This window comes from Lycium barbarum, chromosome 5, assembly GCF_019175385.1.
Source record: "Lycium barbarum isolate Lr01 chromosome 5, ASM1917538v2, whole genome shotgun sequence".
NCBI lineage: Eukaryota > Viridiplantae > Streptophyta > Magnoliopsida > Solanales > Solanaceae > Lycium > Lycium barbarum.
In genome coordinates, this window is record NC_083341.1 from 2,754,143 (window position 1) to 2,775,942 (window position 21,800).

General features: G+C 37.7%; 1 protein-coding gene and 1 long non-coding RNA gene across 4 annotated transcripts; one reads left to right on the forward strand and one right to left on the reverse strand.

Annotated features, from left to right (window-relative positions):
* LOC132640127 (ubiquitin C-terminal hydrolase 12-like) lies at positions 1-9,550 on the forward strand. Of its 3 annotated transcripts, none has more exons than XM_060356580.1 (18): positions 2-567; positions 1,293-1,373; positions 1,465-1,584; positions 2,041-2,163; positions 3,653-3,709; positions 3,848-3,936; positions 4,317-4,425; positions 4,508-4,576; positions 4,717-4,827; positions 5,443-5,502; positions 5,594-5,713; positions 6,135-6,257; positions 7,433-7,510; positions 7,632-7,723; positions 8,114-8,222; positions 8,303-8,371; positions 8,522-8,635; positions 9,141-9,550. In XM_060356580.1, the coding sequence occupies exons 1-18, from the start codon at positions 538-540 to the stop codon at positions 9,165-9,167; spliced, it is 1,581 nt and encodes a 526-aa protein (XP_060212563.1). In that variant the 5' UTR covers positions 2-537; the 3' UTR covers positions 9,168-9,550. The 3 variants fall into 3 exon arrangements, with proteins under 3 accessions (XP_060212564.1, XP_060212563.1, XP_060212562.1); XM_060356579.1 differs by having other exon boundaries at positions 5-567; positions 3,653-3,724; XM_060356581.1 differs by lacking the exon at positions 8,114-8,222 and having other exon boundaries at positions 1-567; positions 3,653-3,724; positions 8,287-8,371.
* Positions 9,551-18,569: 9,019 nt separating this feature from the next.
* Positions 18,570-21,411, reverse strand: LOC132640134 (uncharacterized). The gene is made up of 3 exons (XR_009582165.1): positions 20,920-21,411; positions 20,096-20,146; positions 18,570-18,893 (listed from the first exon to the last, which is right to left on the reverse strand). It is a non-coding gene; the product is annotated as an uncharacterized LOC132640134 (long non-coding RNA).
* Positions 21,412-21,800: the final 389 nt, after the last annotated feature.

Here is a 21,800-nt window from a genome sequence, read left to right on the forward strand (position 1 = left end):
ACTCCAACTCCCTTTCTTGCTTTCTCTCTCTCTCTCTAACTTTTAGTACACTGTTTTATTTTACAACAAAAAAGAAAACGCCCGTGGACAATCACTAACTTTGATGAGGCGGCAATGCATATATACTTTTCTTTCACTAAATTTTTTAACTTCTTTCACAACATCTAAGGAAGAGTGTTGCGAGAAAATGTGAATGCCATGTTGGCTATCAGTGTAGCAACTCCTCTAGCCTAAGTTTCATTCAGCTATAAATATCCATGTTTGTAGATGAAAAAGATATCCAAAAAATAGAAAAGTACTATCCTTGCTCTCCCTTTTGCTCTCTCTCTCTCTCGTGCCTTTTGTTGCTTTTTAATTTTAGCACACAGTTCTATTTTACAATAAAAATAACAAAAAAGAAAACGCCTGTGGAAAATCAATTTAAATTAAAACCTTTTCCTTACACCACCTTTTCCTTCGCAACCTTTTCCTTGTCACACAAGCTACACTCCAACTCAACAATTTTGTCGTCGATCGAACGGTCACTATTCTCCGGCAATGTCTCTCATCACTCCTCCACCGATAGATGTAATAATCTTCATCTTCATCTCTCTGTAATTTTTGCTGCTCTTACAGCTTTACTCTGCATTGTGTATTTTTTTTGTTTACAGTAGCTTTTCTCCATGTAGTTTTGAAAATATACGTTCTGAATATAGTCTGATATGATTGCATTGTGCAGTTGACCTAAAATTGTTGTTAAAAATACGATTGTTGTAGTTATCACTTCGTTGTTACAGTTGCACTCAATTTGCATATTTTTTGCGTATTCTCGGTGTAGTTTTGAAAATACATGTGTTGAATGTAGTCCGCTGTGATTCTGTGTGAAGTTGACCTAAAATTTCATAAACATAATTTAAGTAGTGGAAGTCGAAGTAACGATCGATACAAAACCAACATCCCAGATACACAGTGTCATGGAGCATCTAAGACAATCTATCGACTAATGTAGTATATCCAATTGTCGAAATAATGTCAGTTCGTAGGCCGTCTGGAATTCGATAAATTCTAGTAATCTATATATATTGGCAACAATTCACCGTTCGAAGTTGGAAAATATTCTATAACGTATATGCTTGGTTACATATATATATTTTTTATATGCTTGGTTATATATGTGAAAGCAACAAGGAAATGTTTATATGCAATGTGCATGAGCATCTCAGGGTGTTTCTACTTTCTACTCAATAATGTTGATAAAGTTTCTCACGCTATTGGTTCAGTTATAATAAGCTTTTATCCACCTCAAATTTCAGATAAGACTGAAGAAAGAGCAAGAAGAAACGGAAATAAAGAGAATAGCGGTATTAAAGGCTCGTCTCTACAGAATCATCAAGGTTTCTTTCAGCTTTTTAGTCTCAATCATTTATTTCTTGCATCTTTATATTTAGAAAACATTTTAACTGAATTTAGTCATTTCATTTACAGGTAGCTCGTGATGAAGACCTCGGTGAACAAATTGGAAAGGAGATTTATTTTGATCTTGTGAATTATGATAAAGTGCATACATTTAGTATTCTGAAATGTATGCCATTTATTCAATTCAAGGTACATTTATCATTCTATTGCATTTCTGTTTTCTCATAAATTTTAAAAGTTATTGCCATCTTGCTCTTACCAAACATGACAAGCAATTGTATGTACGGCACGAGAAGGAAGTCAGGTTTCCCTTGTTTAATAAAGAGGCGTCATGTGAAATTTGCTGCCTCTACAACTTGAAATATGGAATGTAAACTTTCTTTACTTGTGTTTTATATTGAGTTAAAAGATAAAACTTCGAATTCTAAGCGCTAATGCAGGCTAAAAAAAAATTAAAAAGAAAAAAGAGGAGAATACAAACAATCATAAAAACTGAGAAAAGGGAGTTCTAATGGTTAGTTGGTGAGGGTTCACAAAATTATTTTGGCTCTCTCAGCAGATGAGATAAACATATGTCATTGGTCAATCACTGTAAGACTTAAGTATGACATGTGTCTGATGGTAGTATGTTGCATCTGTTTCCAGAAGGAAGTTGCTAAGGCATTTGGTATACCGGTGCAATTTCAACGTTACTGGCTATGGGGAAAACGCAAGAACCACACATATCGGCCTGATCGTGCATTGACAGCTCAAGAGGAAATTCAATCCGTAAGTTCTGTCTGACAGTCCTATCTTTCGGCAGTGTGCTCTTCGTTTGAGTTATGACTGCAGTTTTACTTGTTATGTTTGTATATTCCATGGTTGGTCCACATAAAATTTATTCTCCTTGGCTTACCCGTCACATGAAGAAAAGATTGATCTTAGCATGATATTCTTGTAATGGTGTGATGCCGTCCTCCATTACCAGTCATTCCTTATATGATCTAAGCCCTTGAAAGGAATTTATTCTATTTCTTCTTCAGCTATATGGGACAGTTTGATTCATTAATTTCTCGTGCTTGATGTGCTTAGAGGCTATAGGTAAGGCTAATCAATTTGTATGTTTGCAAAATAAAAAAAGTACTCCCTCCTGATCAAAAAGAGTGTCCACTTATCAAATCAAGAAAGAATTAACCTTATTTTTTCATATTTGCCCCTATTAAGTGTTATGTGATCAAATCACAATATCTATTTAATCAGGGGCAGTTTAGTCAAATTACCTATTTTTTTCAAGGAATTAGTATTTTTTTAAGGGTTGTGCAAATGGCTAAGTGGACACTCTTTTTTATCCGAAGGGAGTAATACAATTGTTGAAGTATGTGACCAACAACAACATACCCAGTGTTGAAGTATGTGATCATCTCATCTAAAATCTTAAGCTGTTAGAGAGAGCTATTTTTATTTAATTAATTATATCTTCAACACGCCCTTCACGTGCGGGCTTGATTTCTTTTGATGTGACAAGCACATGCAAATTTTCTTTGATAAAGGTTGGCAGTGAAGTTGTCTTTGTGTGACCGATAGGTCACAGGTTGATGCTTGTAATCAAAGTAGGCTGCCTACTTCACACCCCCTTCGTGTGCGACCCTTCTCCGCTCCCTGCTTGAATGCAGGATGCTTCGTGCACCAGGCTGCCCTTTTCTATTGGTAGTGAGATTTCAACCCAGGATTTCTGCCTGTGCTGATACCACATGGAAGTATGTGGCCGTTTCATCTAAAAGCTTAAGCTATTAGAGAAAACACACTTTTATTTATTTAATTAATTATATCTTCAACAATAGTTATGTGTACTCAACCCAAAACTTGTGACGGGGAGAGATAGTAGATACTCGATGAAATAGTCGAGATTTGCGCAAATTTCCCAAGACACCACCATTACCCAAAAATACTATGTGGGCTCTAATCCATTAAGGAATGTAATAGTTATTGCAATCTTTGCTTTGTTTTCTGAAAATTTTGATTATAAGCTTGACATCCACCATTTTTCCCCTTGCTTAGAAAAATAAATGTCTTCAATTGCTAGTGAAAGAATCAATGTTCAGATCATGTTTGTTCATCCATTGCCCCCCCCCCCCCCCCCCCCTCCCAAAATTGCGGCGGGTATTATGATTTTGTCTGAAGTATTTCTTCTGTTTTTACATGGTTTCTACAATCTGTTAAACAGTGGGAGCGCTTGATTATAACTCGGTGTTAATGATCTTCAATTATGTGTTTTCAGGTTGGCCAACTCAGAGAGGTATCAAATGAAAATGCTGAGCTAAATCTGTTTCTGGAGGTAGAATTATGTCTGGTAATATATCACTTGCCTACTTGTCTTCCCTTTCGGTGATTCACATGTTGCATGTATTCTCTGTGAGGCTTTATTCTATACTTTTGCATTTTTAATTTAATTTTATTTTGTGTATTGTTGCAGGATTTGCGACCTTTTCCTCCACCAGATGAAACCAAGGATGATATCCTTCTATTTTTAAAACTTTATGACCCTTTGATAGAGAAGATAAGGTATTACATCTTGTTTCTCTATAGCTGGAATACTTCCACTAGAGTAGTGATTTTATGTTTGAATTTGGGATTTCCTCATTTTATTTTGAGAAAACACAACCACTTGTACAGGTGCTTTGACTTTTACTCAAGTCTAAAACACACATCGTAGATAATTGAATGTGACACTGTAGTTAGCATGAGTGTGTGACAAAAAGGGCCAAGAGAAAAAGAAAAAAAAATTAATGTGGCCATCATATTAATGAGGTTAATTCAAAATTTAATGAATTTGAAACTTGAAGTTCTGTTATAGTCCAACTGCTTGGGGCTGCATGTATGAGAAGTCATGATATGGATGCGGTTTTTTCGACTTTCTCGGTTTAATTTCCATTTGTTGTCAGGTATGTTGGACGGCTATCTGTAAAAGGAAGTGGCAAGCCGCTGGAGATATTATCAAAGCTAAAAGAGTTGGCTGGCTTTTCGCCTGATGAAGAAATTGAACTTTTTGAGGTTAGTTTTCTATCTTATCTTACTACCAATTTTTCAACTATTGAACATATGATATGTGATATTCAGGTTTTGTTTTTCACAGGAATTACAATTTGAACCCAATGTGATGTGTGAACACATCGACAGTAATATGAGTTTCCATTTCTCTGGGGTATGTGCAATCATTTGCCAGTGATACTTTGGGTGTTTTTAAGCAGTTGCTGGTGTAGTTGATTTCTTTCAATAGTTTTTTCTTCTGCTGGATTTATTAGCAATGAAATTTTCTTATGCAATACTCCTCCGGCTTTGCAGCTACTAGATGGGGACATAATTTGCTTTCAGAAATCCGTTCGAAATCAATGCAGTGAACAATATTGCTTTCCTGAGGTTCCGTCATTTTTGGAGTACGTGCGCAATCGCCAGGTATGTGTGATGCACTCTTATAGGAGGAGAGTAACGGAAGGGGAGTATAGGTTAGACAGGAAAAATAGGGAAGAAAGGGAACTGGTGGGGGAGTCTTTAAGACATTTCCGACAGCTAGTTGATGCAATTTAAAAAGTTCACGTCGTAAATCACTTATCTGAGTAAGTAGGCCATGGCTGGACGTATGAAAATTTCTAAATTCTAAATTATTATTTATTATACACTTCGGAAGGTGCAAATATATTATATAATACTATATAATTTGCTCATTTAGTAAGTTTCTGTTGAATAGCTGCCTGCAATAGTAGCGCGAAAAGGCTGTGCATCGGTAATGTAGTACTTCCAGCTTTCAGAATTATGTCTGATCTTAGGCCGTCGAAAATTTAATGAACTCTAGTAGTCTATATTTTGGAAACAATTCACCGTTCAAATGCGTATATGCTTGTTTATGTACGTGAAAGTGACAAGGAAAACATATTATATGCAATGTGGATGAGAAGGATATAGCCTAGCATCTTTGGGTGGGTTTCTATTCAATACTGCCGATTTAGTTTCTCATTCTACTGGTTCAGTCATAGTAATCTTTATCGACCTCAAATTTTGAACAAAGAGCAGGAACAAAAGGAACAAAAGGGAAAGGAGAAAGCAGAGGCTTGTCTCTACACAATGATCAAGGTTTCTTTCAACTTTTTGTCTCTATCCTTTACTTCTCGTGTCTTTACACTTTAGGAAACATTTAACTGAAATTAGTCATTTTATTTTTCAGGTAGCTCGTGATGAGGACCTCGGTGAACAAATCGGAAAGGAGATATATCTTGATCTTGTGGACCATGATAAAGTGAGTACTTTTTGTATTCAGAACCAGATGCCATTCACTCAATTCAAGGTATATTTATCATTCTGTTGCATCTTGTTTTCTCACAGATTTAAAAGCTATAGCCATCTTGCTCTTACCAAACATGACGAGCAACTGTATGTACTGCATGAGAATGAATTTAGTTTGCCTTATTTAGTAAAAAGGCATCATGTGAAATTTGCTGCTTCTACAACTTGAAATATGGAATGTAAACTTTCTGTACTTGTGTTTTATATTGAGTTAAAAGATAAAACTTCTAATTCTGAGTGCTAATGCAAGTAAAAAGGAGGAGGAGATACAATCATAAAAATGGAAACAAAGATTTCTAATGGTTAGGTGGTGAGGGGTCACAAAATTATTTGGGATCTCTCAACAGATAAGATAAACATACGTCATCGGTCATTGTAAGTCTTTAAGTATGGCACATGTCTGATGGTTCATCTTCTTCCAGGAGGAAGTTGCTAAGGCATTTGGTATACCGGTGCAATTTCAACGTTACTGGTTGTGGGCAAAACGCCAGAACCACACGTATCGGCCTGATCGTGCATTGACCGCTCAAGAGGAAATTCAATCTGTAAGTTGTCTGTCAAGCCTATTGTTCTGCAGTTTGCTCTTTGTGTGAGTTATAACCGAAGCTTTACTGATGATATTTTTTGTATATTTCTTGTTTGGTGTTCCACATGCAATTGTTTTCTTTGGCTCTTTCATCGCATGAAAGAAAAGAATTTTCTTAGCATGATATTCTTGTAGTGATGTGAAGCCATCCTCCATTATTACCAGTCATTCCTTGTATGATCTAAGCCCTTCAAAGGAATTTATTCTATTTCTTCTTCAGCTATATGGGACAGTTTGATTCATTAGTTTCTCGCACTTGATGTGCTTAATCTGTCCTATCAAAAGTAGAGGCTATAAGTGAGGATAGTCAATTTGTGTGTTTGCAAGAATAAAGAAAGTAATACAGTTGTTGTAGTATGTGACCATCTCATCTAAAATAAGTTGTTTTAGAGAGATACTTTTATTTAATTAATTAATTTCAACACGCCTTCACGTGCGGGCTGGTTCCTGTTGATGAGCCAAAAACGTGGAAATTCTTTTTGATAGAGGTTGGTAGTGAGATTTGAACCCAGGACATTTGCCTGCTTCGATACCATGTGAAGTATGCGACCATCTCATCTAAAAGCTTAAATTGTTAAAGAGAGCGTACTTTTTTCTTATTAATTATATCTTCGACAAGAGTTTTGTGGACTCAACTTGATATTTGTGTTGGTGGGAGATAGCAGATACTTGATGGAATAGTCGAGATTTGCGCAAATTGTCCAGGACACCACCATTACCAAAATAAGTTGTGCTGTCTCTAATCCACTAAGAAATGTAGTAGTTATGCAATCTTAACTTTCCTGAAATTTTGATTATGTGCTTGACATCCACCAATTTGGTCTTGCTTAGAAAATAGATGTCTTCAATTGCTAGTGAATAGAATCAATTTTCTGATCATGTTTGTTCATCCATTGCTGGTCCACAAGTTTGTCTTTCCCCCCACCCTCAACAACTCCCTCCGCCCCACTCTCCAGATATGTTTTTTCGAGGCTTTGGGACCCCTCAGGCCCGATTTTCTTGAAGCGTGACAATTATGGCTGGTAATGTGATCATTTTTGTCTTGCAATTTTTTTTCTGTAATGCAACAATCTGTTAAAGCATTGGAGTGCTTGATTAACTCGATGTTAATGATCTTGCATGACGTGCTTTCAGGTTGGTGAACTGAGAGAGGTTTCAAATAAATGGAATAATGCTGAGCTAAAACTTTTTCTGGAAGTAGAATTATGCCTGGTAATGCATCACTTGCATACTTGTCTTCCTTTTCAGTGATTGACTTGTTGCATGTTCTCTCTGTAAGGCCTTATTCTACATGTTCACTTTGCGTTTATTTTTTATTTTGTGTATCTTACAGGACTTGCGACCTTTATATCCACCAGGGAAGATGATCAGAGAAGAAATCCTTCTATTTTTCAAACTTTATGACCCTCTGAAAGAGAAGATAAGGTATCACATTTTGCTGCTCCATACCTGGAATACTTTCACTGCCAAGTAGGATCTGATCCTTTATTTTGAGAAAATACGAGTACATGGGATGGTGCTTTGACTTTTACTCAATCTAGAGGTCTAAAATATTGCAAAAATTCGAATGTGACACCGTATTTAGCATGAGTATACACCCGAAAAGGGAAACAATACGAAGACTACCTTTATTCCTTTTTTTGCGATTTCTCTTAGACTTGATAAGGACATCTTATTATAAAGGGTTAATCTGAAATTTTAATGATTTGAACTTGAAGTTCTGTTAAAGTCCAACTGCTTAGGGTTGTGTATATGAGAAGCCATGCTGTGGATGAGGTTTTTTTAGACTCTCTTTAATTTCCTTTTTGTTGTCAGGTATGTTGGAAGGCTTTTTGTAAAAGGAAGCGGCAAGCCGCTGGAGATATTAGCAAAGCTAAATGAGTTGGCTGGCTTTTCGCCTGATGAAGAAATTGAACTTTTTGAGGTTAATGTTTCCTCTTCTCTTGTGCCAGGTTTTTAACTCAAAACCTATGATGTGTAATTTTCAGGTTTTGCTATTCGCAGGAAATAAGATTTGAACCAAATGTGATGTGTGAACATATTGACAAGAAGCTGAGTTTTCGCGGTTGTCATGTATGTGGAATCAATTGCCAAAAGCCACTTTGGGATTTTTTATGCATTTGCTTGTGTAGTCGATTTCCTTCAATAGTTGTCTTTTTGTTTCTTCTGTTGTATCTTTTAGCGATGATAGATTTTTTTTTATGCACTATGCCGGCCTTGCAGCTAGAAGATGGGGATATTATTTGCTTTCAGAAATCCCTTCGAAATCAAGGCAATGAACAATATCGCTTTCCAGAGGTTCCTTCATTTTTGAAGTATGTCCACAATAATCGCCAGGTTTGTGCTGCATGCCCTTATTGTGATGTTGACCCCTGGAGTATGATAGATATGTTACGGTACTGCAGTAGATGTTGCTGATAGCTATATCTTTGGTAGTACGCCTGCTGTACTTTATTTTGCTCGTGTTGACCCAATATAGGATCCTAGTTCAATTGAGACGGAGTTCAAAAAAAAAAATCATTGATTTAGTTGTATATTTTAAAAGCTGTATCATTTTTACCGTTATGAGCTCTATTAGATGGTTTCCAGGTTGTTCGTTTTCGCTCATTGGAGAAACCCAAAGAGGACGAGTTCAGTCTTGAGTTGTATGTATCTGGTTTTGTATAATTAGTAATTCGGTTCGCTGACTAATCCGGATTCACCGCATAAAATCATTAAAGGGCGAAACGCTTCCTATTAGGATGTTTTCCATACATAGGGCTCGTATTCAAGACCTCTGGTTAAGGATGGATCCTAGGTAGTAAGATCACATTGCTTATTCATCCATTTTACTTGAATACAGGTCATTGATAGATCGGCTAGGGCCTAGGAGGACCACTGCTCAGGCATAGTTATCGGGAGCAGAAGGAAGTAGCGGACTTGCTTGGGAAGGAAGAGCTGGAGAACAACTTTTTGATCATTTTGTGTATATACTCGTCCCTCCCATGTCTGCTATGGAAGCTTTATTAGCTGAAGCAAATAAATTAGCACCACTTTTGTTAGGCAGTTATCCGATAATCCTACTACTTCAGTTTCTGACTCTGCTTTGTATGAACTATTGGTATTTGGTCCACAGTGACCCCATATTTTGTTATGATGCATATTGATATATACTACCCCAAAAAAAAAAATCCAGTATCAGTTGTAAACAAACTGTGGAAAGTACTTAGACAAGCCTTTATGGGCACTGGGATCTTCGGCAAGCATTTCTCTTACTAATTAGTCCCAAGTCTTTTATCTCATGCCCAAGTATCACACTATCATTTTTTTAGAAGCTTAAATGAAAATGAAAAAGCTTGTTTAACCAAGGGTAGTTTGTTATAATGTTGGTAATAGTATAATAAATTATAGTTGATAGTCGATTATAATTTTTTTTGTGGTGGTAGATGTGAACATCACGTTTTATTTAAGGAAATTCAAGATCACTTTATTAGAGTTATAATAATTGGCCAATTAATAATACTCTCTGCTTGTCCATTCTCGATATAAATTGTCCAATAACATCAAGCATTTAAACAAACTCTAGACAAAATATTAAGGAGATCACTCTTCAACTTACTTGTTATATCCGGCATTTTTGCATATTCGGAAAATTCGAAATAATTTTGACTTGCAAGAAATAAGGCCATAAATTGATCTTTATTTAAAATATGGGTGTTGTTCATGAAATGTTGATGTGGAAGCATGGAGGAAGGTCAAGGGCGAAATGGAAAATTTTGAAAATTAGTTTCGCGAATTTCAAAAAAGGACCCATAACTAAATGGGCTTGAAAAATCAAAAAAAAAAAAAAAAGGCCCAAGCTTAAGGTGGCCGGCCATGCCCATCAAATATAGGCCCAAGCCCATGTGACACTAATCCAAGTCATAAAATAGATAAGGGTCATAATGGTTCATTCTAGAACAAACAAGATCAAAGAAAAAGAGAGAGAGAGAGCGCTACAAAAAAAGGCCTCTTGGCCGAATTGAAAAGAAAAAAAAAATTGTGGGAGCTCAAATCTTTGATTCAAAACTCATCTCTTTTGAATTCCTACTAATCCCGGAACCCTCTTCAACGTGATGCAATTTTAGAGGCAAGAAAGTACTTTTTTTATCAAGTGGAGAAATTGAAAAAGGTAAGAATTCTACCCTTTTATTATGGAAAATTTATATTGTTATAGTGAGTGAAATTTAATGAAAAATATGGAGATGTTGTGTGTGGGGTGTGAGCCGTGTGTGTGTGTGTGTATGTTATGGCCGTGTGGTGTTTTTTAAAGGAAGATGAATGGAATTTGTTTAGTATGTTAATTATGTTGTTGTGGCCTTGTGATGTAAATGGAAGATTTATGGTTCTAGTTAGCATGAAATTTATCGTTAAGTTGTTGTCGGAAAGTATGTGATTTTATTATAGTTTATGTAATTATGGGAATGGAATTGTTAAAGTGCAAATTGTGGTTGTTGTTGATGAAATTGGAAGATGAAAAATGTGTTGTGAATGTTTGTGTCGAAGATTGGAGGTTTCGGGTGAAGTATGGTTTTGGCGGGATTGTTGAATATTTTGTAGAATTGTATGAAATGCCTTCGAATTGTATTTGAATGATCTTGAATTAGAAATGGATATGTGAACATTAGAATCGTCTTGAAAATATGTAGTTGAATTGAATAATGATGAAATATGTAGAAAGGAAGGTTACTAGTGTGGGAATGCGTTTTAAATTGGGTTTTGATGTTATTGTTATGGTTGTTGGTATTGTTGGTATGGTTGTTGATGAATTTGGCCGAGTTAAATTCTCGGAGATGTTGAATTTACAGGGGAGATGCTGCCGAAATTTCTGTAGACAAGTACTAATTAGAATTGGATTTCTAAGTACTTGTAGCTAATATTTGGTAATTGATAAAATTATTGTAGATATTGGAGAGCCCGAGACTTGATTCGGGATTTGACTAGCGGGCGATCGAGGTATGTAAAGCCTACCTTTCTTTCTTTTGGCATGACCTTTTTGGAATGAATCAATAACGTATAAGTATGCTCCTAAAGAAAATCCTATTCTTAGAGCCACTAGGATGGCTAACATCTTTGACCTCCATAAGCTATTCCATATAGCTGGATACATATTTTATGATGTTCAAAGATTCTATTTGTTATGTTCCGAATGTTGCTCGAAAGAAAAACGAAAAGACTAAAGCCTTTGATGAATAATTCGATATGAAAATATGGCCTTAAAGTCCCCATTTTATTTGATCCATAATGTTATCCGCAAGTCTCCTAATATGAATATGTGATCCATAATGATGTCCGAAAGTCTTCTAATATGAATGATACTTAAATTTCCAAGTATGACTTATGAAATATTTTGGTTCGAAAGATTCTAGTTGGTATACTTCCGAATGATGTCCGAAAAAGATTTGACATGGCTAAAGCTTTGGATACATGTATTTTGATATGTACATATGTTTCTAAGACCCCATTTGATTTGCTCCATAGCGACAGTTGAAAGTTCCCTAATATGATTGCTACTTGAAATTCCCAAAAAGAGCTTCTGAAATGCTTTTAGAAACTTCTGTACTTCAAAAGTTTGTAACTTTCGCATACTAACTCTGGTTGACCCGAAACTGATTTCTGAGCCTTCGGATGCCGTAAATATATTTGTTCATTGAGTTTTGAAATTTATTTATTTATATGCATATGGTTTCCGCACTACTCCGCTCGTGCCTACTACTATGACATCGTTCGCCGGATCCCGGGCCGGTTTTGTGATCGTGCGCACTATGTTATATTCGGCAGTATGATGTGTTACGGTTCCCGAGACCTCGCCATAGGGCCGGGTTCCGCTTATATACGGCGTTATGATGTGACATGGCATATGATATGTTCTAATGTTTGATATGATATGATGACGTGATATGTTCGGGGATTGTACGGAGATTTGAAACCTTCTGGAGTATGATGTGTTGTGGCGCCAGTGTCGGAGTGGCGACCACGTTCCTGAGCCTTATGCATGATTTTTGTTTGCATTACATATGTTCTTAAAACAAGTTTGATATACTGATTCTGTAACCGCTTTCCATACTCCCTATTTCAGTTCTGATTTAGATTACTGTACTTCCTGCTTTACATACTCAGTACATATTTCGTACTGACCCCCTTTCTTCGGGGGCTGCGTTTCATGCCCGCAGGTACAGACGTTCGTTTGGGTGATCCTCCAGTAAAGGATACATATTCTGCCACTTGGATACTCCTTTTGATTCGGAGCTCATATTTTTGGTACATATCTTCCGTTATACACATTCTGTATATATATGACTATTTGGGTACGGCGGGGCCCTGTCCCGTCATATGTTTCTGTTACGTTTTGTAGAGGCCTGTAGTCATATTTGTGGGTCATGGGTCACGTTTGTTCGTTTGTGATTATGATTTGCGTCTTAATGCGGCCCCGTTTACTATTATGGCCAAACCGGCCCAATCTATTTGTATGTGTGTGTATATCTGGGCGATGTCTATTCTGCCAGCCTACAGGATTTGATATGATGTTTCTGTACGGGCGACCGCTTAAGACGATATTTGCTTTCAGTATCTGCTTAAATTAACGTATGTTAAGTTTGATTAAGTCTTTGATATGTCAATTCGGTATGTAAGTCTGTTTGGGTGTCCAAGTAGGGCACCAGTCGCGGCCCACGGGGCTGGGTCGTGACATTACTAACCTTCTGGTCCAATCCTCGACTTTCACACCTCCCTATCTAGGGTCATGTATTTAGGAAGCTGAGGTTGTGTCATGTCCTGCCTAATCACCTTCTCCAAGTCCTTTTGGCCTACCCAACCTCTCCTAACTCCCGTAATAGCCAAATTCTCATACCTCCTTATTATCGCATCCATACACCTTCATCTTCACATGCCCGAACCATCTCAGTCTCGCTTTCCTCATCTTGTCCGCCACGAGAGCTACTTCCTCGTTACCCCGTATAACTTCGTTTCTAATCATATCTCTCCTAGTAGCCGCACATACTATCTGAGCATCCTCATCTCTGCTACACTCATCTTCTAAATGTGGGTGTTCTTGACTAGCCAGCACTCTGGCCCCGACTAATTTTACTTGTCCGCTATACCAAAACTAGATATTTAATTTTACCTTTCCGATTTGAAAAATCAAGAGATAATTTACCATTTTACCCTTGTTTCTACGAATTATTCATTTACCAACATTTAGATGACTTATACTTCCACGATTCATTGTTACTTGTTCACTATACTTATAACACCTCGTGCATTCGGGCTAAGATTTGACTCATAAGACGGGGGTATAATGAACCCAATTTGAGTAGTGTTATACCCCATTTTAACCGGGTTGAAGCGGAGTACAACATATTGGAGATTCCTATATTGCTTTGTTTTAAGGAGTCGCCACCTAATTAATTTAACGGTGAATTAGGACACCTAGAGGTTAACTAAGGCAAAGTTAAAAACTAAACCTCCGTCAATAGTCTGCTTAACCAATGTGATTCTAGATAAGGGTTCTATATTATCCTAAAGGGAAGGGGTTAGGCATCCTTTAGAATCCGTTAACTACGGTTATCCGGCCCAAACTTAGGTTAATTAATTAAGATTTAAAATTTAAGAAAATAGCCTTGAAAAAAAGAAAAAGAAAAAAAGATAACTTATAATTAACAAAGTTTAAAATACTATTATGTGAATGAGGCACTCTATATGGTGAAAAACAGGTATTTAATGTTCAGAGCGGTAATCCTAAATGAGAAAATCTACCCATTCTAATCCTACGTGAATCATAAGTTACACACATACTTTCAAACCACAGACAAATCCAACATACAGATAAATTAGCAATCATAAAGATGGATGAGAGGAAATGAATGATAAGAAAAAAAAGAATAAAATGTTGCAGGGGATCTCTAACGAGTTTCGCCTGCCCGAGGTGATTTAAGAATTGCTACACGAGATGACTATATGGAGGGATGTGCCGAGTCTCATCTTAAGACTTTGTTTTGGTAAAGTCCCGAATTAAGACTCCGTTTGCTCTGATGTGTACATGTAGAAAAAAAATGAGAGAAATGACAATTAGCAAATGATCTTCACATAAAGTTGTGTTTTTGCAAAGAATATATAATAATCAAAACATACGTTCTTCATTTTGAATATTTTTGGAATTCAAATCCTCTTCAACATAGCAACTAAAAGTACACACTATTCTTTGATTACGAGAATTAACAGATATGGCCATGATGTAGGCATAAACAGTTTTCTTTTGGATCTTATCTATCATTTAAGACCCTAATTCTAGCACATTTGAGGTTAGACACAAAGGTTGAGGATAAGAACCAATCAAACAATCTATCTATCTCTGGGCTTTCTAAAACAGTTTCAGACTAACCGTTTCAATAATCAAGATGAACAACAAGTTAAAAATAACCAGCAGCCTAGGTAGACTTTAACTTAGAGGAACTAAAATACTGGCAAATAATGGCAACTTCACAGGAATGAGGAACCACCATAACGCGATGGCTTGAATGACTTATATGCTAGTACAGCTTCGAACTTGAGGACAATCATTCAAAAGCTTCGAACTTGATTTAAATGGGACCAAAACAGAACCAACAGTTTAGGAAATTTAAGCAAAATAGGGTGTGGTAGAACTAAATTATCCACTACTCATTCTATATGAGTGCAAGCAAATTTAAATCAGTCATTTCAGCATTTTAACCATGGGATGCTAACCAGGTAGTTTACAAGCAACATAACAACAAAACGGACTCAGAAGGACCACATCAAGGCTAACTATCCAACTAATTTATATGCTGGTCATAGGTGAAACTTCTAAGCCTAATCCCAGCAGGAACTATCACAATATCTATTAACACTAACAGCTAATAGACTGATCTGGCAGTTAACTAACAAGCGTATAAAGCACAAGAAATACATTTTGGACACTGATGACACAAGAACACATCACATTTTATCTAAACTTGCAAATCCCTTCCCAAAAATAGATCTTATGCTAGTCACATGATGGCTCAAAACCCCTTTAAATACCATTGATCCAACTCACATAAATTACCAATAATGTATAACCCACTAGTGACCATTAAGCATGCATCATACTCTGTATTAATGAATTTAATAGCACAGATAGAACTAGACAGGAGAGATACTTTCTAAACGTGGTCTAAGAGCTACTGATATCATGTTCTTAGCATAATGGAAGTGGATTCACTAAGAAAATAGTAGAGAGGTGCAGCTAAACAAGACTGTAAACTAAACAATATATGGAACATGAGCTAAAATGGGCATAATGCTGATTAAACTAATCAGTTGACATGCTTAAATCTAAAGACCTAAACTGATATTACTCTTTAAACATGGTTACCATTAGCAATTAGGACAACACGACCAACAAGGCTAGCACTTAACACATATCTTCCTAGTTCTACTAACGATTGTCGTAGCTAATCAACTTGACACATATAAACGAAATACAAATAAAAGGCTAAAATATGCTAAAAGAGGGAAGCTTACTAACCTTCTTCGGGTGCAGCGAAGTGGCGCGGGGTTGAGTCTCCGATCTACCTCGAAAACTATCAAGTCCGGGCTGGCGATGCTCGGATTCAAAACGAATAATAAGGGGCAAAACAGAAAAAGAATTTAATGCTTGAGTCGATATCTAGAAAATTAAAACTAGCATTCAAAAGGGAAATTCGTGCGACTAGGGACTGATATCTTCAGGAGTATTCAAAGCTGAAGAACTGCTTTTCAGGGAGGGTTTTTGCGATTCCCAAAAGCCTCCCCTTTTCAGATTAGGAAGCCAATATTTATAAGGGATTAACTCGGGTTTTGCTTGTATTGTGGTGAAATGAAAGAGATACGCGTGGGGAACAGAGGGAATGGGGATGGCAGTGAGCGTGGGGGGACAAGGTGAAGTGGGTGCGAGGAGGAGCGGGAGAGAGAGAGGGTAGAGAGAGAAGAAGAAGGAGCGTATGAGAGAGAAAGGGGAGGAGGAAGCGAGAGGAAAATGAGCAAGGAACCCTAATGGTTCCTTGTTAAACGAAAAGGGCGGGTCGGGTCAAAAATTTGGACTGGGTTGGCTGAACACATTGGGCTGGTTAATTAAAATGTGGGCTGGTTCTGAAAATTGGTCCGAAAATAGTATGAGTTGATTGGGCTACTACATTTAAATAAAAGACCAATTTAAATTACTTAATATAAAATGTGCAATTATTAATACTCGGTTAATAAATTATATGTCGTCATAATAGCAGTGCAATAATATTTGAAATTCAACAGTAAGTGAATGTTGTTATTTAATTATGCGAAGATAAATGCGATGCGTGTGCGTAAGACGGTAAAAAATGCTGAAATGATAATTATGACAATACTAGTAATAATAAAAAAAAATAGTAACAAATAATAATAATAATAATAATAATAATAATAATAATAATAATAATAATAATAATAATAGTAATAATAATAATGGTAGTAATGACGGTAGTAAATGACAGGATAATGAAATGCCGGTATTAATAAAAGCTAATTATAGTAAAATGCAGATAATTATTTTTTAAAGTTACCAAAATATTAGAAGCGAAAAATAGGTATTTTGGAGGAAAGGTGGGACAAAATTGGGTGTCAACAACTTGTCCCTCTTTGCCCGGTAATGATGAAAAGAGTTGTCGGGCAAAGACGTTGACTTAGTAGCCTATTTTGTCCCGGCTGAAGGATTATGGAGGCCTAAGGGTAGAAAATTACGGCCGTACTCTGGCCTCTGAATCGCCTACATATCTCAGGTTGCACGAGAATCAGGCCGTGTGTAGTTCTGGGATGACTACGACACTTATGACATGGCAAATCACGATCGGTGCGAGTCTTTGCAAAATATTGTCCCAATGTCGAATTATGATGACACTGGGCATTGCGATAGAACCCTGAAAATTGAGTGTGTTGGAACGTGAGTGGGATATTTGGAATTGGAGCCGAGTGTTCGAGGTAGATCTTTGACCCTTGTCGGAAAGTCTGCTTATCCTTCCCGACGCATCGCCCCAGTTCGCTGCCGAAGAAATAGTTCCACGTTGTGCTAAAGCTCCTGCGAAACTTTAAACTAGACAAAAATAGTCAGTAAAAATAAATATTGAAGTAAAGCGATGCAAGTGCGGTGCAATGCGGCTACGAGCATACGCAGAGGCATTTGAAAATAAATAAGCGAGGCAGGTGGGGTGCGATGCCTTATGCGGAAATTTTCAAAGGGCAGTGCGAATTACAAAAGGCGTTGCATGGCCCATGTAACATATGAAAGGCGATGCTCAGCCTTATGCAGAAATTTAAATGGCGTTGCATGGCCCAAGCAATATATGAAAGCGATGCGAAGGGCGGTGCGCAGCCCATGCATCATGTGAAAGGCGGTGCGCAGCCTTATGCAGAAATTTAACAGGGAGGTGCATGGCCCAGGCAATATATGGAAGCGATGCAAAGGGCGGTGCGCAGCCCATGCATCATATGAAAGGCGGTGCGCAGCCTTATGCAGAAATTTAAAAAGGGCGGTGCATGGCCCAGGCAGTATATGAGAGCGATGCAAAGGGCGGTGCGCAGCCCATGCATCATATGAAAGGCGGTGCACAGCCTTATGCAGAAATTTAAAAGGGCGGTGCATGGCCCAGGCAATATATGAAAGCGATGCAAAGGGCGGTGCGCAGCCCATGCATCATATGAAAGGCGGTGCACAGCCTTATGCAGAAATTTAAAAAGGGCGGTGCATGGCCCAGGCAATACATGAAAGCGATGCAAAGGGCGGTGCGCAGCCCATGCATCATATGAAAGGCGGTGCACAACCTTATGCAGAAATTTTAAAAGGGCGGTGCATGGCCCAGGCAATATATGAAAGCGATGCAAAGGGCGGTGCGCAGCCCATGCATCATATGAAAAGCGGTGCACAGCCTTATGCAGAAATTTAAAAGGGCGGTGCATGGCCCAGGCAATATATGAAAGCGATGCAAAGGGCGGTGCGCAGCCCATGCATCATATGAAAGGCGGTGCACAACCTTATGCAGAAATTTAAAAGGGCGGTGCATGGCCCAGGCAATATATGAAAGCGATGCAAAGGGCGGTGCGCAGCCCATGCATCATATGAAAGGCGGTGCAAAACCTTATGCAGAAATTTAAAAGGGCGGTGCATGGCTGTCACGACCCAACCCCGTGGGCTGCGACCAGTGCCCTAGCTGGGCACCTATACGTACCCGATACCCAAATTAGCATATTAACAAAATAATATAATAATAATATTAGTGGACGCTACAGAATTTAGCATAAAAAGCAGACTTGGCACACATAGGCCGATAAGGCCATCATAGGACAAAGTATCCCAAACATATGTACAGAACCCATACAGATATATCCACAGACCTCTACAGAACATAACATAATCATAAGACGGGACAGGGCCCCGTCATACCCAGAACAATGTACATATCCAGATAGCAGTGACAGACTGTACCAAAAAGTGGGCTCTGAAGAAGAGAGCGCCCCAAAATAGCAGAAGTGGGATCCTAAACAGATGGATCAGCGAACCTGTCGTCTGTACCTGCGCGGCATGAAAACGCAGCCCCCGAAGAAAGGGGGTCAGTACGAAATATGTACTGAGTATGTAAAGCACGGAACATAGTAAACAAAGTCATAATCGAAGCAGAAGATACAGAAAATGAACGGAACATCCAGGTTAGCAAAATGCTGATCATAAAGCATAAATAGTACTTGCTGAGAACATATGTCGTACCTGGTCCCATTACGGAACAAGATCATAACCGAAACAGAACTTACAGAAAAGTGAGTGTAATATCCGAAATTTCAAATGCATATTTTCAAAACATGAAGAGTGTGTACAGAAACATATACCATATCATACCCGGCCCCTGCCAAGGGACTCGGCAAACAGAATGTGGCCACCCCCCGACGCTGGTGCCACCACATATAAGGAGCAGAATAGGGGATAACCCCGTAACATAACATATCATATCAGATGGCCATATCAGATCATATCATATCAGAATGTGTGTACATGGCACAGCATACTCCACAACCCATGTACATATATACCTGCCCCCTCACATCGAGGCACGGCGAACAATGCAGTGGAATACGCTTGACAACATATCCTGGCCCGGGCTCAGTGTGGAAAACATTGAGGCATCCACGAATGGAGTAATGAGAAACTAAATGCAATAAAAACACCATATATATTTCCAGAGACTCAATGAAGCATATCGAATGACAGATCTAATCAATGAAATCGAACGGAGTCATAGTAAGTGAAATTCGAATGTCAAAATGGGTTACGGAAGCATAATCTTTCTGAGATCGTTCCCAAGTTCCAAAACAATTCATAAGGCTTAATGAAATATTAAAACAATTTTTATTTAGTAGTTAAAAGAGTAGTTAGAATATTTCTTAAAAAAAATGCTCGAAGACAAGTCATAAACACAAAAGGGTAAAATCGGAAATAATGGGCCCACCTCGGGACAAACGAAGCGGTGGGCTCAAATTACGTATTTTAAGCTTATAAAGTCACCTACGGAGGTTCTGGGGACATTCCATAATTTTCTAGACAATTTGCGGAAGTTTGCACAATTCTTTCAATAAAGCATACTTATAGGGTTCAATTCCATTGAATGAAAAAGGGGTATTTTCAAATGCGGATTCCGATGAGCAGAACGCTTTCCGAGGCTCAAATCCGATCCTAGTACACCTAGGGCATGCCAAAAGAAGAATCGGGATAGCTTTACATACCTTATATGGTCTTTACGCCTTTTCGAATTCAATTCCCGTTTCGCCCGAAATCTACAAATGGTCACGTTTACCAATTGTTAGCCATAAGACTTAAGTCCTAAATCTTGAGTCAACATTTTCTACAAAAATTTGGGCAGCATCTCCCCTATACATATAGCGCCCCCGAGAATTCAACTCGGCCAAAACAATCAACAACAATCCAACAACAACACCAACAACAACAATAATCACTACAAAACACAATATAGCATAATTAGTCATCTTTCCAACATAACGTCGTAGCCTTCATTCCAACTTCGTATTTTCAAATCAATATCGACATTTTCATATTCATTACTAATCAAGATCATTACAACATAATTCGGAAGCATTTCATATCATTTCCACAAAATATTCCCAAGATATACAAAATATACAAACTTTCCACCAAAGTCATAATTCATCCAAAACTTCTAATATTCAACCTACATATCCATAACATACTTCCATCTTCCAATTTCATCAACCATAATTATAATTCACATCTTAACAACTTCATTTCCATAATATCACAAAATCATTCTAAAGTGACGTAATCTTCTACATCCCAACTTCAACCAAAATTCATTCAACTTTCATTCCCAATATAATTTTCACCATAACCACAACTAGAATACAACATAAAATTCAACTCATATATGTATACAACATATATACACTCATGGCTACATATATATATACATACCCACTTTGCAAACTTCCTTATTTCCATAATTTCTACTCATTTCCACATACCACAACATAAACAAACCTTCATAACATAAGAAAAAGGAATTGATTCTTACCTTTTTCTACAAACTTCTTCACTTGAACAAGTTGTCAACTTGAAGAAATAAGTGTTCCTTCTTCCAAAACAACTACACCAAGTTGTAAAGGACCCTTGAATTAGTAGGAATACCACAAGAAAATAATTTTTGAAGCAAGATTTGGAGGGTTGAATTTTCTATGGCCAAACCCGAAATGGTCCTTTTTTTTGCTCTTGTTTTGTTTGTTCTTTCTCCTTCTAAGTTTCTTGAATCATCTAAGGGATAATGATCCCTTTATAATTAATTTGTCACATGGAAATTAATTAATTTGGTGGGCTTGGACCAGGTATGGCCGGCCACCCTCTCACCTTGGGCCTAAATTTTTCTTTTCATTTTTTTGGGCCAACTCGGTTGGTCCCGAGTTGGGCATAGCCCACTGACCTTTCGACCTTAAAACGTCCATATCTCCTTGTACCGACGTCACCTAGGAACCCACGACCTATGGTTGGAAAGCTAATTCAATTATCTATAACTTCTATCTCTTGGTTATTTTCCAAATTCCAAACTTATAATACAGGTTTTGCCCCCCAAAGTCAGGTCACCCGAAAACGTTTTCTTAAAAATATTCGTTTGAAGGACTTCCACTTTGATTTGGCCCAAGGGTCCTTCTTGAGTTGTGTTTAACTTCACATATGTGATTCATATAATTTTTCACATGTCCCAAAAAAAAATCTTGACGTGTGGGTCCCACCTCAACTTACAATTAATCCGACGTTCAAAAATACGGGATGTAACAATGGCCCAGGCAATACATGAAAGCGATGCAAAGGGCGGTGCGCAGCCCATGCATCATATGAAAGGCGGTGCTCAGCCTTATGCAGAAATTTAAAAGGGCGGTGCATGGCCCAGGCAATATATGA